We start from the raw sequence: 11397 nt of genomic DNA on the forward strand, positions 1-11397 counted from the left end.
AGCGGCTGCTGCCTAAGTGTCTTGGCTGTCCAGGGGCTGAGGTGATGCAGACAACCCTCCTGAATCACTCAGTACTGGCCTGAGGGCAAACGCTGCCCTTAGTCATGATGAATGTAGGTGTTCAGACAGATGTTCTGGCTGGATAAGAGGAAATATCATCGAGTGAGGTAGCTAGAGTGAGTATATAGCTCCACATATAGTGCATAGCTCCACTGAGAACAGGACGTTGGGGAGGGTGAGCTGACGTACGCTGGTCTGATGGGAATGACCGTGAGAGTGGGCATCGCTGTGGCAGGCGAGAGTCTGCAAGAAACAAGGCAAGGAGGGTCAAATTTGTCACAGAAATACCCTGCTTTTAGGGCATTTCGCCACCGCTTGTCTTGTATTTTGGGTTTCCCCGTATGGTAGAAATCCCTTTCAGGATGTGTACGTGGACCCTACAAGGAATACCTTCAACTCTCCCTCTCCTTTCAAAGTTGTGTGGACAGCTGCAAGGAGGAGCTGTGAATCAGTGATGATTTAATGCCAAGCCTTTCCCGTGGGACACTGAACACCCCCAAGGAAAACACTGCACATGAAGTCCTAACTGCAGAACCAGGCTAAACGCAAGGTCTGCATCAGGGTGTTCTGCTATTAATAACTCAGCTTTTCCTTGTAAAACTTTTGATTTCTGAACTCTTCCCCAGACTTGTCCTTCAACAATATTGAGGTAATTGAGGGCTTGGATTCCCTTGTGAAACTGCAGGACCTGAGTCTCTACAATAACAGAATCTCCAAGATCGAGAACATGGACACGTTGCAAGAGCTGCAGTTTTTCTCCATAGGGCAGAACAACCTGACCACTCTGGAAGATGTGAGTGCTCCTTGTCTTTGCAAATGCTCCCTGTCAAAGGATCAGATACTCCAAAGCTGACGTTTGCCCCTGTGTCCGAGCCCCTCTTCAGAGGAGGAAATTCTCCTTAGGCTTTCACTGCCTCTGTATGTTTTGGGTTCGGTAAGCTGTTCTGGCATTTTTTGTCTAGATTATTGACCTGTGGGGGCCCGGGTCTGTTACTGCTCTCAGCCATGGCAAAATTCCTGTTGCTTCCCCTGAAAGCTGGAAAAGGAATAAGTAGCTACACAGGAGAAAAGGAGGGAGTGGACACTAGGATTTATTTGGGGTTCTTTTGAGGGCAGCTGACCAATCTAAGACCCCTGGTTTGCCCAACTCATCCACCTTCTGTCTGCACCCATCGTTTATATATGCACAATGTGAATTTAAGTATTTCCTTTCCTGAAACGCATAATTTAAGGTCACTGGTGTTTGGCAGCAGAGCAGGATTCGTACTGCAACGTACCAAGAGCAGCGAGTTTCGAGGCTGTGCGTTTCCCCCGCTGTGGGAAGCACAGCAGTGGCTCTTTCCCCTCACGCAGGTGTTCTATCTCAGGAGATTTAAACACTTACGCACCCTGAATCTCAAGGGGAACCCTCTCTGCGATGACGAGCAGTACACGCTCTTTGTTGTTGCTCATCTTCCAGACCTGAAGTACTTGGACTACAAGCTCGTGAGTGACGCCACGGTGAGCATTTCTGCGTCCCCTGCGTGTGAAATTGGGGAGCTTCGTCTTCCAGAGCATTAATTTTCTTGGTTTGCCAGCAATATCCTGGCATTCAGGGCAGGTTCCCTGCAGAAATCAGCCTTACAGGAACATGGAGTGTTTATTCTGCCTCCACCTAACAGCTGTGAACCTGCAGGCCAAATTCTATAGATCTGACAGAGGGGTAGAGGTGTCAGGGGCACAATGTGAAAATCCGCAGCTGCGTGGGGGAGAGGGGCCTGGTTAACGTTGCTGCGGAGAGGCGGAGCAGGAGTGCAAACCGCCTTAGAGATCGGGGAATCTTGCAGGAGATTGGTCTTGAGACATGGATCCAGGGGAAAGGCGGCTGGTGGTCCTGCTGCTCACCGAGCACTTTGCTTCAGTCGCAGAGGACGGACCATCCAGGCAAGCAGGGACCATCGAATGCACTTTCCGCTCTTGATTTCTGAGACCAGGACAGCGCATCCGCACCGGTAACCTGCGGGGCTGCTTTGACCCCAGGGCTCAGAGGAACAAAGAAGAGCTTTTAGTTTGGGCTCTTTTTTTCAGTAACCAAAGATTACTTGTAGGTTTGCTTGGCACAGAGCAGGAGCTGTACTTGGAATATAAATCACTCTTCCATAGGACTGGGAGGGCTTTCCAGGTCGTTGAGTCCAGTCCCTGCTCTCACAGACAGTACGTCATAGAACTGCATACTTGAATTTGTCAAGCTTCACTTTCCAGCTAATTAGGTTCTTGCCCTGGCTACTACCTTGCCAACCACTCCACCAAAGAGCTTTCTCCTCCCTAGTAAATGTATGAAACTCACTAGCTGATCAAATCAGAGCTCAAATTCTAGAAGTCAAAACAGGGCCTCCTGCTAAAAAAAACCAACCAACCCTAAAGATGAGGAAATGGGGAGAGAAAAGCTTCCTGGGACTGAATCGGCACAGGTTGTACTGTCAGATGGAGTAATATGCCAACAAAAACTGGGATGAGGAATGGATTAGAAACTCCAAAAGTAGTTTACTAAAAAGCCCACAAGGAAATGGAGATGCAGAGGGCACGCAGGTGCATGTTCTAGAAAGATCAAATGCTTGTGCCCAGATTTGTTGAGCAACTCTGGATAATCTGATAAAAATATCGTCTTTGTTTGCAATTCTCAGCGAGAAGTTGCAGCTTTGAAGTATCAAGATCTTACTGAGACGTTGGAACGTGAGGAGGCTCGGGCTCTGGCGCAGATGAAGGAAAAGCAGGTGAAGCAGAAGGAGCTGGAGTACCACAAGGTGTGTTTTTGGTGGCTGGTTGTGTATTGTCTCAGGAGAAAGAAGCACCACACGTACTGATTTCGCTTGTACCTGCTTGGAGATTTAATGAGAGGTTAACATCGACTGTGCTAAAACCAAGTCTAGGATTAATCTCTCTGATCTCTGAATCTCATCTTTTGACTGAGAACAGGAACTGCTGTGCAATACACATGATGTGGGGGAACGTAATTCTTTTGGCTGAACAATGAAACCGCGGACAGAGACCCTGTGAAGCTAAATAGGGCATCATAGCCCAGGATCTATCAGCCTGACACGAGATTAAGGGAATTGCAGGTCTGAGGGAACTGTTAGCATTTGCATGGTGCAGTGACTTTTTCTTCTCCTTCACACTACGTTAATGCTTTTCATTAGTTTTATGGTGAAACTCTTCAGGGCTTTCAGAGACCACTGTGGTGCTGTGAACAGACTGAAAACAAGCCCAGGCAGAATGGTGCTGTCAGTTATGGCCTGGCTCTGTATTCCAGACCTCTGGCTGCAGAGCAGAACGTGGTTAAGTGGCAGGGAGGACACCTGCAGCTCTTCCCTCCGTCCCTCCCTAAAGTCCACCGACTCCCAACTGAAAGGCTCGACACAATTGCAATAAATATGTGATAAAATCATGTAAGATTCAACAGTGGTTTTAGCCTTAGGCTGGAGAGTTCTAGCAGCAAAGCCACGCGTGAACCAGGATGGCTTTCAGCCAGTCGCAGGGTGCTTTGCCTGGGTTGGTTTATCTGTTGGGTTGGTACCACTGGGTTCCTCTGCTGGTAAAGTGCTTATAGGAGAGACACATCCTGAGGACCGGCAGCGGGTTGGCTCTCTATTTTACTTCCATTGCTGGTTCGACTCACATTGCTGTGATTCTCTTCAAAGGCAGCCTTTGTGGAGCACCTGAATGGCTCATTCCTGTTTGACAGTCTGTACGCAGAGGATGCAGAAGCTGCCAAACTGGCGAAGCTCCCTGGAGCGGGGGACCTGCTGCAGGCATATCCTTTCTGGGTTTAGCACACCTACAGCTAAACCGTAATGCCTCGAGTTAAGGAGGCGCATCCACAGGGACTCTCCATGCGTTGCTTTTGTCCAGGGCTGAAAGCTACATTGATCTAAGATCTGAGACAGTCTGTGTTCCATTTTGGAACGGTACCAAAAAAAACCACCGCAAGACCGTGAGACCGCTGACAGCCTTAAAGCTCGATATCTCCTGAAATATGAGGGCTACAAACAAATGGTTTGTGTTACTGGCAAGCTGGCCAACTCAGCTTGAAACATCCCGTCTGTAAAAGCACTCGTTTCTATCACCAACAGGTCATGAGATTCCAGCGCTTTAAATTCTCCCCGTTGTAATTACCATATTCCTCTTCCTTGCTCAAATCAAACACGGTTTCGGTAGCCGCCTTCTCTGACCCTTCAAGAATCAAGGCTTTGTATTTTCTCTCAGTCTGGAATCCACTCAAAGTTTAAAATGAGCTGTGAGATAAATCTCTGTCGGTTAGACGGGAAGAGCGCAGTCGCTAAAATCAGGTTGAAATTGAAGTGGTAGGAGATAGGAACAGACTAATCAGAATGAGATGAGTCGCGTATCTCACAACCTGCCAGAGCTGGCAACGTGAAGTTTTCAGGCCAGCACTTTTTTCTGATCGCGGCTCCTAACGGGGGATCAGCAAGCAGACGCTTTTTGTTTTTTCCTTTTTTCTTTTCTCACTCAGATTAATAGAGCATTGTCAAGGCCAGTAACTTGACCTTCCTTAAAATTGCATTACACTGTTGGGGAAAAATGCATCACGGCTTAACTACAATAGACTCTAGAAACAATTCCATTGCCAAGATAATAGCAGAAGAAAAATTGACGTTATTTTTGTGACACTACCAAGTCAGTGGTTTATTCCGTGCTCTGGCTGTAGGCTCCGGAGCTGTATTTATTAACTACGCAGGCACTGCATTCGCACTTGTGAAGACAGATAGGGTCGTAGGCTCCATTCCGCTGCTGTGTCGGAAGCGGCAGAGAAGTGCATGTATCTCCTGTTTGTCCTCAAGGCCTTTTTCCCCCACAGCTTCCTCCATACCCTTAAGACAGCAAAATCCTACCCATAAATTGTGGATGGATGACCCAGTCCTGCCACAGACGGAAGACTTGGCAGCCGCTCCCAGCAAGAAGCACAGAGTTCACATACCGGTAGCTTGTAACTCGTGTTGCTGAAATTTGCAGAGGTAGAAGGAACGTAGTGTGTTGCTCCACTGAACAAGCAAAACACTTTGACTCTGGTGTCACGTACAGGAAGGAGTTTGTCTCCTTTTGCCAGAACCTTTTTCATTATGGTCTGAAAGAGCATGAAAAACGAGAAGCTGAAGTCTCCGATTTCTACGAAGGCCTTAATGAAGCGTTAACAGCCAACCAGCAAGAAGGCAGGAAAATGATCGTAGACTTTGAAAACGGGAAAAGAAGGGTAATGCTGTTATACTTTGTACAGTACATGATTTCTCTACATCCTATGCCAGCTTTGCATTTTACCTGACAGCGAGGGTAACTCCATTAAAATGAGGATAAGGACTCTGGATTTACACTGTCGTAATAGGAATTGGTACTTGATCCCTAATGGCAGAATCACAGAGTGGTTGAGGGTTGGCAGAGACCTCTGGAAGTCACCTGGTCCAACCCTCCTGCTCAAGCAGGGCCATGCAGAGGACCTTGTTTGTCTAAACAGCTTTTGAGTATCTTCAAGGATGGAGACTCCACAGCCTCTCTGGGCGACCTCTGCCAGTGCTCAGTCACTGAACTGCCTTTACATGGCTTTTAGAGCATAAATCTATACCAAGAAAAATTGTGTTAGCTGATACCATGTCATTAACTAACGTAATGGTAAAAGCTTTTTACTACTTTAGGTAAGAAAAGAATTTAGGGGGTTGAAGTTTCAACCCTTTGGGCAAAGCACAGCCAGCTAACACTGACAGCCTTCATCCATACTGGAAACTCCGTGCAGGGCAAAATCAGCGTGTCATAGCTCGAGGCTTTACAGAAAAAAGGTGGCTAAACATGGTGGGGGGGTGTGTTTCACTTTATTTTTGCCATCCAGAAAAGTTACCGGTCTTTAAAAAAATGGAAATGCTCAACCTTTTGCTTAGTTTAAGTATTTTGCATGAAGTTGGTTTAAAATATAGAGACTTGTCAGATTTAACGCCATGCCTCTTCTCTTGAGGCTTCCGATAGCAATTCTGTCATAGAAAAAGGGGGAAGAAAAGGAAGGAGATTGCAGGGTTATTCAGTTTGTTTTCAAGCAATTTTCTGCTTCATTTCACTTTGTCAACAACCGCTCAAAGAACTTAGAAAAAAAAAGAGATAAAGTGATTGTAATGTGTTTTGACTCTTTTTAAAGCAGAAACTATCTTTTTTCATTCTGCTCAGCTGGAGCTACCCACTGTGGCCGCTAAGGGCGAAGCTTCTAGCGGGATCCCTTTCTGACCACGTATAATAGATGGATCGTGATCTTGTTTCCACAGAAAAAATAAGGGGAGGGGGGAACTAAAGCCTGGTGACACAGTCAGCTGAGCAGAGCAAGTCCCTGGCAGCTGACAGCAGGCAGAGTCACGAGCGCTGGCTGCCTTTGGAAAGCAGGTCGCTGTTATTCAGGTGCCTTGTCAGAGGCGGGCAGGCTGCTGAGCCACCCTGCGCCCGCTTCTCGGACCGTGCTGACTCACGCTGGCAAACCGACCCCATCAGCGCTCAGCCGACGGGAGTCTGCAGCCTTACCAGAAAGGCTGAGATGCACCTTCACTGAACCCGCTCCCCCCGTGTCCTCCATGAAAACAAGCCAACCAACACAAAACCTCCCAGAGCAAACAAACAACAACCCCCCAAATCAAACCCAAAGAAACACGGCTGGGACCAGTTGTGGCCCTTCGTCTTTGTCCGAGGACCTGCAGGCTGGGGAAGGAGCTGCAGGAACAGGACGCAGTGGTCAGCGTGATGGCTCTCGTATGAATGCTGGAGGAGCCGGTGTCCAGCTTGCATGCTCTGTTTCATCAGCATTTCCCCCCTCGTTTACGGGGGGGTTCGGGAGGTGCAGAGGTCCTGGCAGACTCGCTGTGATCCTGTCATCTAAGCTGGGTTACCTGTGACATCGCTCTGCGCTCTGAGGTTGGTTACGGAACAAAGAAGCATTAAAGCCCGTGAACTTTGACGTTGCTGCTCCCGGAGGAGCAGGTTGAGTGGCTGGGGAGCTCTCTGAGCCTCCAGACCTGTTCGTGTTAGGAAAGAAGGTTCCTCACTCTCCCCCCTTTTAACACTGGGTCTGGGGGATCTAGTCCGTTTTCAGTCTTGGCAATGGTTTTTGTCAGAATTCTCCGTTTTAGCCCATTCCATTCCCTCCCAGGAGAAGTGGATTAGACCTCTCAAAACCTGTGTATTTTTTCCCTCCTATTAATGTTTCGTTGTTAACTTATTTTGAACAGACTTGAAAATAATACGGGGCTCAGCACAAGGATTTTTTGTGATCCGAGAAATCATAAATCTTGTCTGATACAAAACTGACGTCAGTATTTAATTCTGAAGGGCAATAAATCCTTGCTGCAAGAGGAAGGCAGGCAATGATACCTAGTCCATATTAAATAGTCCATAGTAAATCCTGACCCTACGGAAGTCAATCAAGATTCTCCTTGGCACCAGGGGGATCAGGATTTAGGGCGGCATTTCTTCCCACCGAGTCGGTGTTAATCTCTTCTTCATGGCCAGCAACGCGGAGAATCTAATATTTTAATTTTTTTTTACCTGAAATGTGTGAGGAGGGGAGCCAAAGCTGGACACGCAGAAGGGGCAAAGCCTTCTGCTGACGGGAGGCTGAGGAAGCGCGTTCCCCACCTCCAGCAGCTCCCCCCGGATCGGCAGCACAGCCGCGCACCTCCGCGCTGTTGACTGCCCAGCCTGTAAATCTGGAGGCTTCCTGAATCATCACATTTAGTTGCAGCTAATCAGCAGCAGGAACTTTCCTCACATATGTAACAAGTTAATTAAATTGCAATGGAGTGCTGAACACAAACTGTATGTAATTTATGTCTCCCTCTCTGCGTTTAGAGGCTGGATGAGGTTTGTGGTGCCGGTAGTTACGATATTGCTGAGTCGAAACGAGCCAAGTACAGGGAGGACATTCATCAGCTGTCAGAAGCCCTCCTTGCCTTGGAAATACGGGTAGATGACCAGCTGGAGGTAAGGGTCAGCCACGCAGCAGCCAGCAGGCGGGGGTCACCTCTCCAGCGCTGCACCCCCAGTTTAGCAGCCCCTTGCACAAAGACGGGGGCACAGCTCCTCCAGCCAGGCTGGTGTTCTGTCTCGCTCTTTCTCTGCTCGGAGCTGATCTGGGCAAGATCAGGCCCTGGATGCTGATCCATTTAGCAGATTTCTGAGAGCACGGTGTGTCCTCTGCACCCAGCCAGGCTGGTTTCTTGGGCTTTAGCGTCGACGATTATCCTGTCGTTTTACAGGTCTGCGTGCAGAAGCTGCTGCAAGGGGTGCGGGTTTGGTGTAATTCTTTGAAGCTGATCTCTGCTGTGACTAAGATGACACACTCTCCTGCTCAGCTCACTGCATTTGCTTGCATAATAGCTGCCTTTTTTCTCCCCAGACTTTTCCTCAAAAACTAGGGCAGGGCCGCTAATGTGCATCTTCAGTTAAAAAAAAAAAAGAAAGAGTAATCTATTTAAAAATTATCAGTTCCACCGCAAGCAGATGCAGCGGTTGACTTCTGTGGACGTGCATGACAGGAAGCAGCTCGAAACAGATTCCTCGCTGCCTCAGGATTGTGCCTGTTAGTGTTTTCTGGCTGGGTCCTGACGGAGCTGCAGCCCCTGACGGGGTGAGCACAAGTGTTTCTCCCCGGGTGGAAGGCAGAAGCGTTGCTCTCCGGGTGGCTGTGTTTGAACTGTTGTACCACGCCGCTGAAGTGCAACACTTTGCAGGTTCTCCACCAGCCATTTCTGAGAGGGGTAATTGGCAGCAGCAGCAGCAGCTCTACTTTCTGGGGACTGAACCCAAAGCTGCGGTAAGCCCAGGCCGTGCTCGTGCTTCCGACGAGAGGCTCTTCTTGCTGCAGCGTGGCGGCGTCTGCGAATACAGCCGTCTCCATGCAGTGCTCAGGGGAGGGTAAAGAAGGGTCAGCTGCCTTGCTCCAGACGCTGGGTGAAGGCATCACGCAGTCTGCTTCCCACCAACAAACTGATTCTCATTTTCTGTACCCAAAGGAGGAAGGAACTTGCAGCACTTTCAAAACACTTCAAACGCTCGAGGCAGTGCTAGTAACAGCAGTGAGCCCAAATTACAATCAGTTGTAGATTCTTCCCAGACACCCTGACTCCTTTGTACGTCTGTGCAAGTTCTAATTGTAATATTTCCTCTTTTTCCCTCTGTTAAGGAACTACTAAAGGATTTTAAAAGCAACGTGGCTGACATGACATCAACATTCATTGAAAACATTAAGGAGACATATCCTTTCATTGGTACGCTGGCCGGGACCTCCCGGTGGTGTACGTATATCTCAGCCCCACATCCCGAAATGAGCCATCAGTGTAGAACACGGCTTTGCTCCTTTCTAAACCAACACAAAACATCTTTCCCCAGCTTTGCAGGATCGGCCGTTTAAGGTGCCCGGCTTCTTTCTGTGGAGTCCGGAGAGCACAAAGGAGCTAAATTCTCCTGTGCTGAGAGTCTGTAGGACATATGCAGCTTTCTCCCCCTTGGGAACATTCCTCTCCCCTCCACCCAGGGAAGGTCTGGTTAGGGTCTTTTCTAGGTACATTCTTGCCTTAGCAACCAAGAAACCATCTACAACTCTTGCTGAAGTTTCTTTAAATGCCCTTCATTTTTGTCTTGTTGATGTCTTCTGGAACAAAGTGAGGTGAGAATACCAAAACGCTTCAACTACAGAAATCTGTTGGCCTGGTGCAAAGAATTTCAGGGCTCAGCTTCTGTCCTGGGAGGCCTCCCTCAGTGTCCTCCACCAACCTGGGCTCACTCTCAGTTCTGCGTGATACACAGCAGTGAGGATGAGACCCAATGTGCAATTAAGAGCAGAAGGAGTATATCCTGACACCACAGCAGCTTCTGGCAGCAGCTGCGGCAGGACGCTCAGTCTCTAGTTACAGCAGGTAATTTTTTCTCTTAAGAGTGGTGTGGTCAGCTTTTTCCTTAACCATCTTCTGTACGATGACCCAGTGCCGGGACCTGGAAAACCACCACCACGAAAAGCTGCTGGAGATCTCCATCACCACAATGGAGAAATGGGCCAAGAATGAGCTCGACGAGGATTTGCCGGCTGATGTTCGAATGGTGAGGGCTCCAAAATAATTCATCTCAGCTAGGGAGTTGGTGAGGAGGCCACAGCCTCTTCTCAGAAGGAACAGGGTTTCCAGGAGGTCAGGACAGCTAAAGCTGTGGCTAAACCAGCACAAATCCTCCTCCCAAGCGGCCCCAGCCACCTGGCTGGACTGCAGTGCCCTCAGACATCAGCACTGCCCAGGACAGAGGAGAACTGCACTGCAGGTTTCCCCGGGCACTGCCCGTTTCCCCGGGCACTGCCCGAGCTGGTGGAGAGCCCAGGAGAGGTGCTGAGGAAACCCCCTCCTGCCTCCAGCACAACTCCCGTCTCCGGCTGATCCCCAGGCAGCCCCAGCCCAGCAGGCACCTAGGCAACGTCTTTGCTGCCCTCGCAGCTGCTTTTGTTCAGGTTCTCCCCGCTGCCACGGGAGAATCCCAGCACCACTGTGCCCTCCTCAAACCTCAACGACTTCAAAAGCCCTTCCTGGAGCTCCCCAGCCTGGGAGCTGCTCTGGAGGTAGGACGTGACGTTTCAAACAGAGCCTTCTCCTGCGCCCTCAGTCTCGCTGTGCCAGCAGAGATCCCAGGAGCCTTTCAGAAAACACCAAGATCGTTGCGGTGCTCCAGTCAGCAGCGCCGCTGACCTTTCTGCCTCCATTATTCCTTCCTGTAATGGCTAAACCACTCGAGTTTTGCATTCGCTGCGGTTTTGCTCTGTCTGGATTTGCCCAGCCCTGCCATTCCTCCAGGTAATCAAGAGCTGACAGACACAAACCAGACCCCTCAGCCCCCGGGGCAGCTCCCTGCTTTATGGCCCGTGCAGATGGCTGCAGCTCCGGCCCACGCTGTGCCCCCATTTTGCCTCGCTGCCGTCCACTTCCACCCCAAAGCAATCTTCACCAGGTCAACAGCTGCACTCGGCTGCAGGGCAGGAGGAGGGTCATCGTGGTTTCATGAAGCCACCCTCCCTTTAGAGCCACGGGGGAAGATGCTGCTTCAGCTAGAAGCTGAGACTCTCCAAAACCCGAAGATTTACCACCAGTGCCACCAGTGCAAGAGCACCGTTCAAGAGCAGTTTTCCCCGGTTTGCCGCAGAGCCCTCCAGAGCCAGCATTTGCTGCCTGCCGGCAGGCGAGGCCGAGGGAGCTGCCTCTTTCCTCACTCGCACTGGGGATCGTGCAACAGCAACAGCGTCCTGGCTTGTCCCAGCCATGGTGTGGCCAGCCCGAGCCG

At 49.7% G+C, this 11397-nt stretch overlaps 1 protein-coding gene across 1 annotated transcript in view; it reads left to right on the forward strand.

Moving 5' to 3' along the window:
* LRRC48 (leucine rich repeat containing 48) overlaps positions 1 to 11397 on the forward strand; it is a 15603-nt gene that overhangs the window by 2536 nt on the left and 1670 nt on the right. The window contains exons 3-10 of the mRNA XM_010133928.1: positions 687 to 853; positions 1414 to 1560; positions 2724 to 2843; positions 3738 to 3850; positions 5134 to 5308; positions 7930 to 8061; positions 9263 to 9333; positions 10053 to 10176. Coding sequence (XP_010132230.1) covers positions 687 to 853; positions 1414 to 1560; positions 2724 to 2843; positions 3738 to 3850; positions 5134 to 5308; positions 7930 to 8061; positions 9263 to 9333; positions 10053 to 10176 — 1049 coding nt within the window. The remainder of the gene's footprint in view (positions 1 to 686; positions 854 to 1413; positions 1561 to 2723; positions 2844 to 3737; positions 3851 to 5133; positions 5309 to 7929; positions 8062 to 9262; positions 9334 to 10052; positions 10177 to 11397) is intronic.

This window comes from Buceros rhinoceros, unplaced genomic scaffold (genome assembly GCF_000710305.1).
Source record: "Buceros rhinoceros silvestris isolate BGI_N320 unplaced genomic scaffold, ASM71030v1 scaffold20760, whole genome shotgun sequence".
Taxonomy (NCBI): domain Eukaryota; kingdom Metazoa; phylum Chordata; class Aves; order Bucerotiformes; family Bucerotidae; genus Buceros; species Buceros rhinoceros.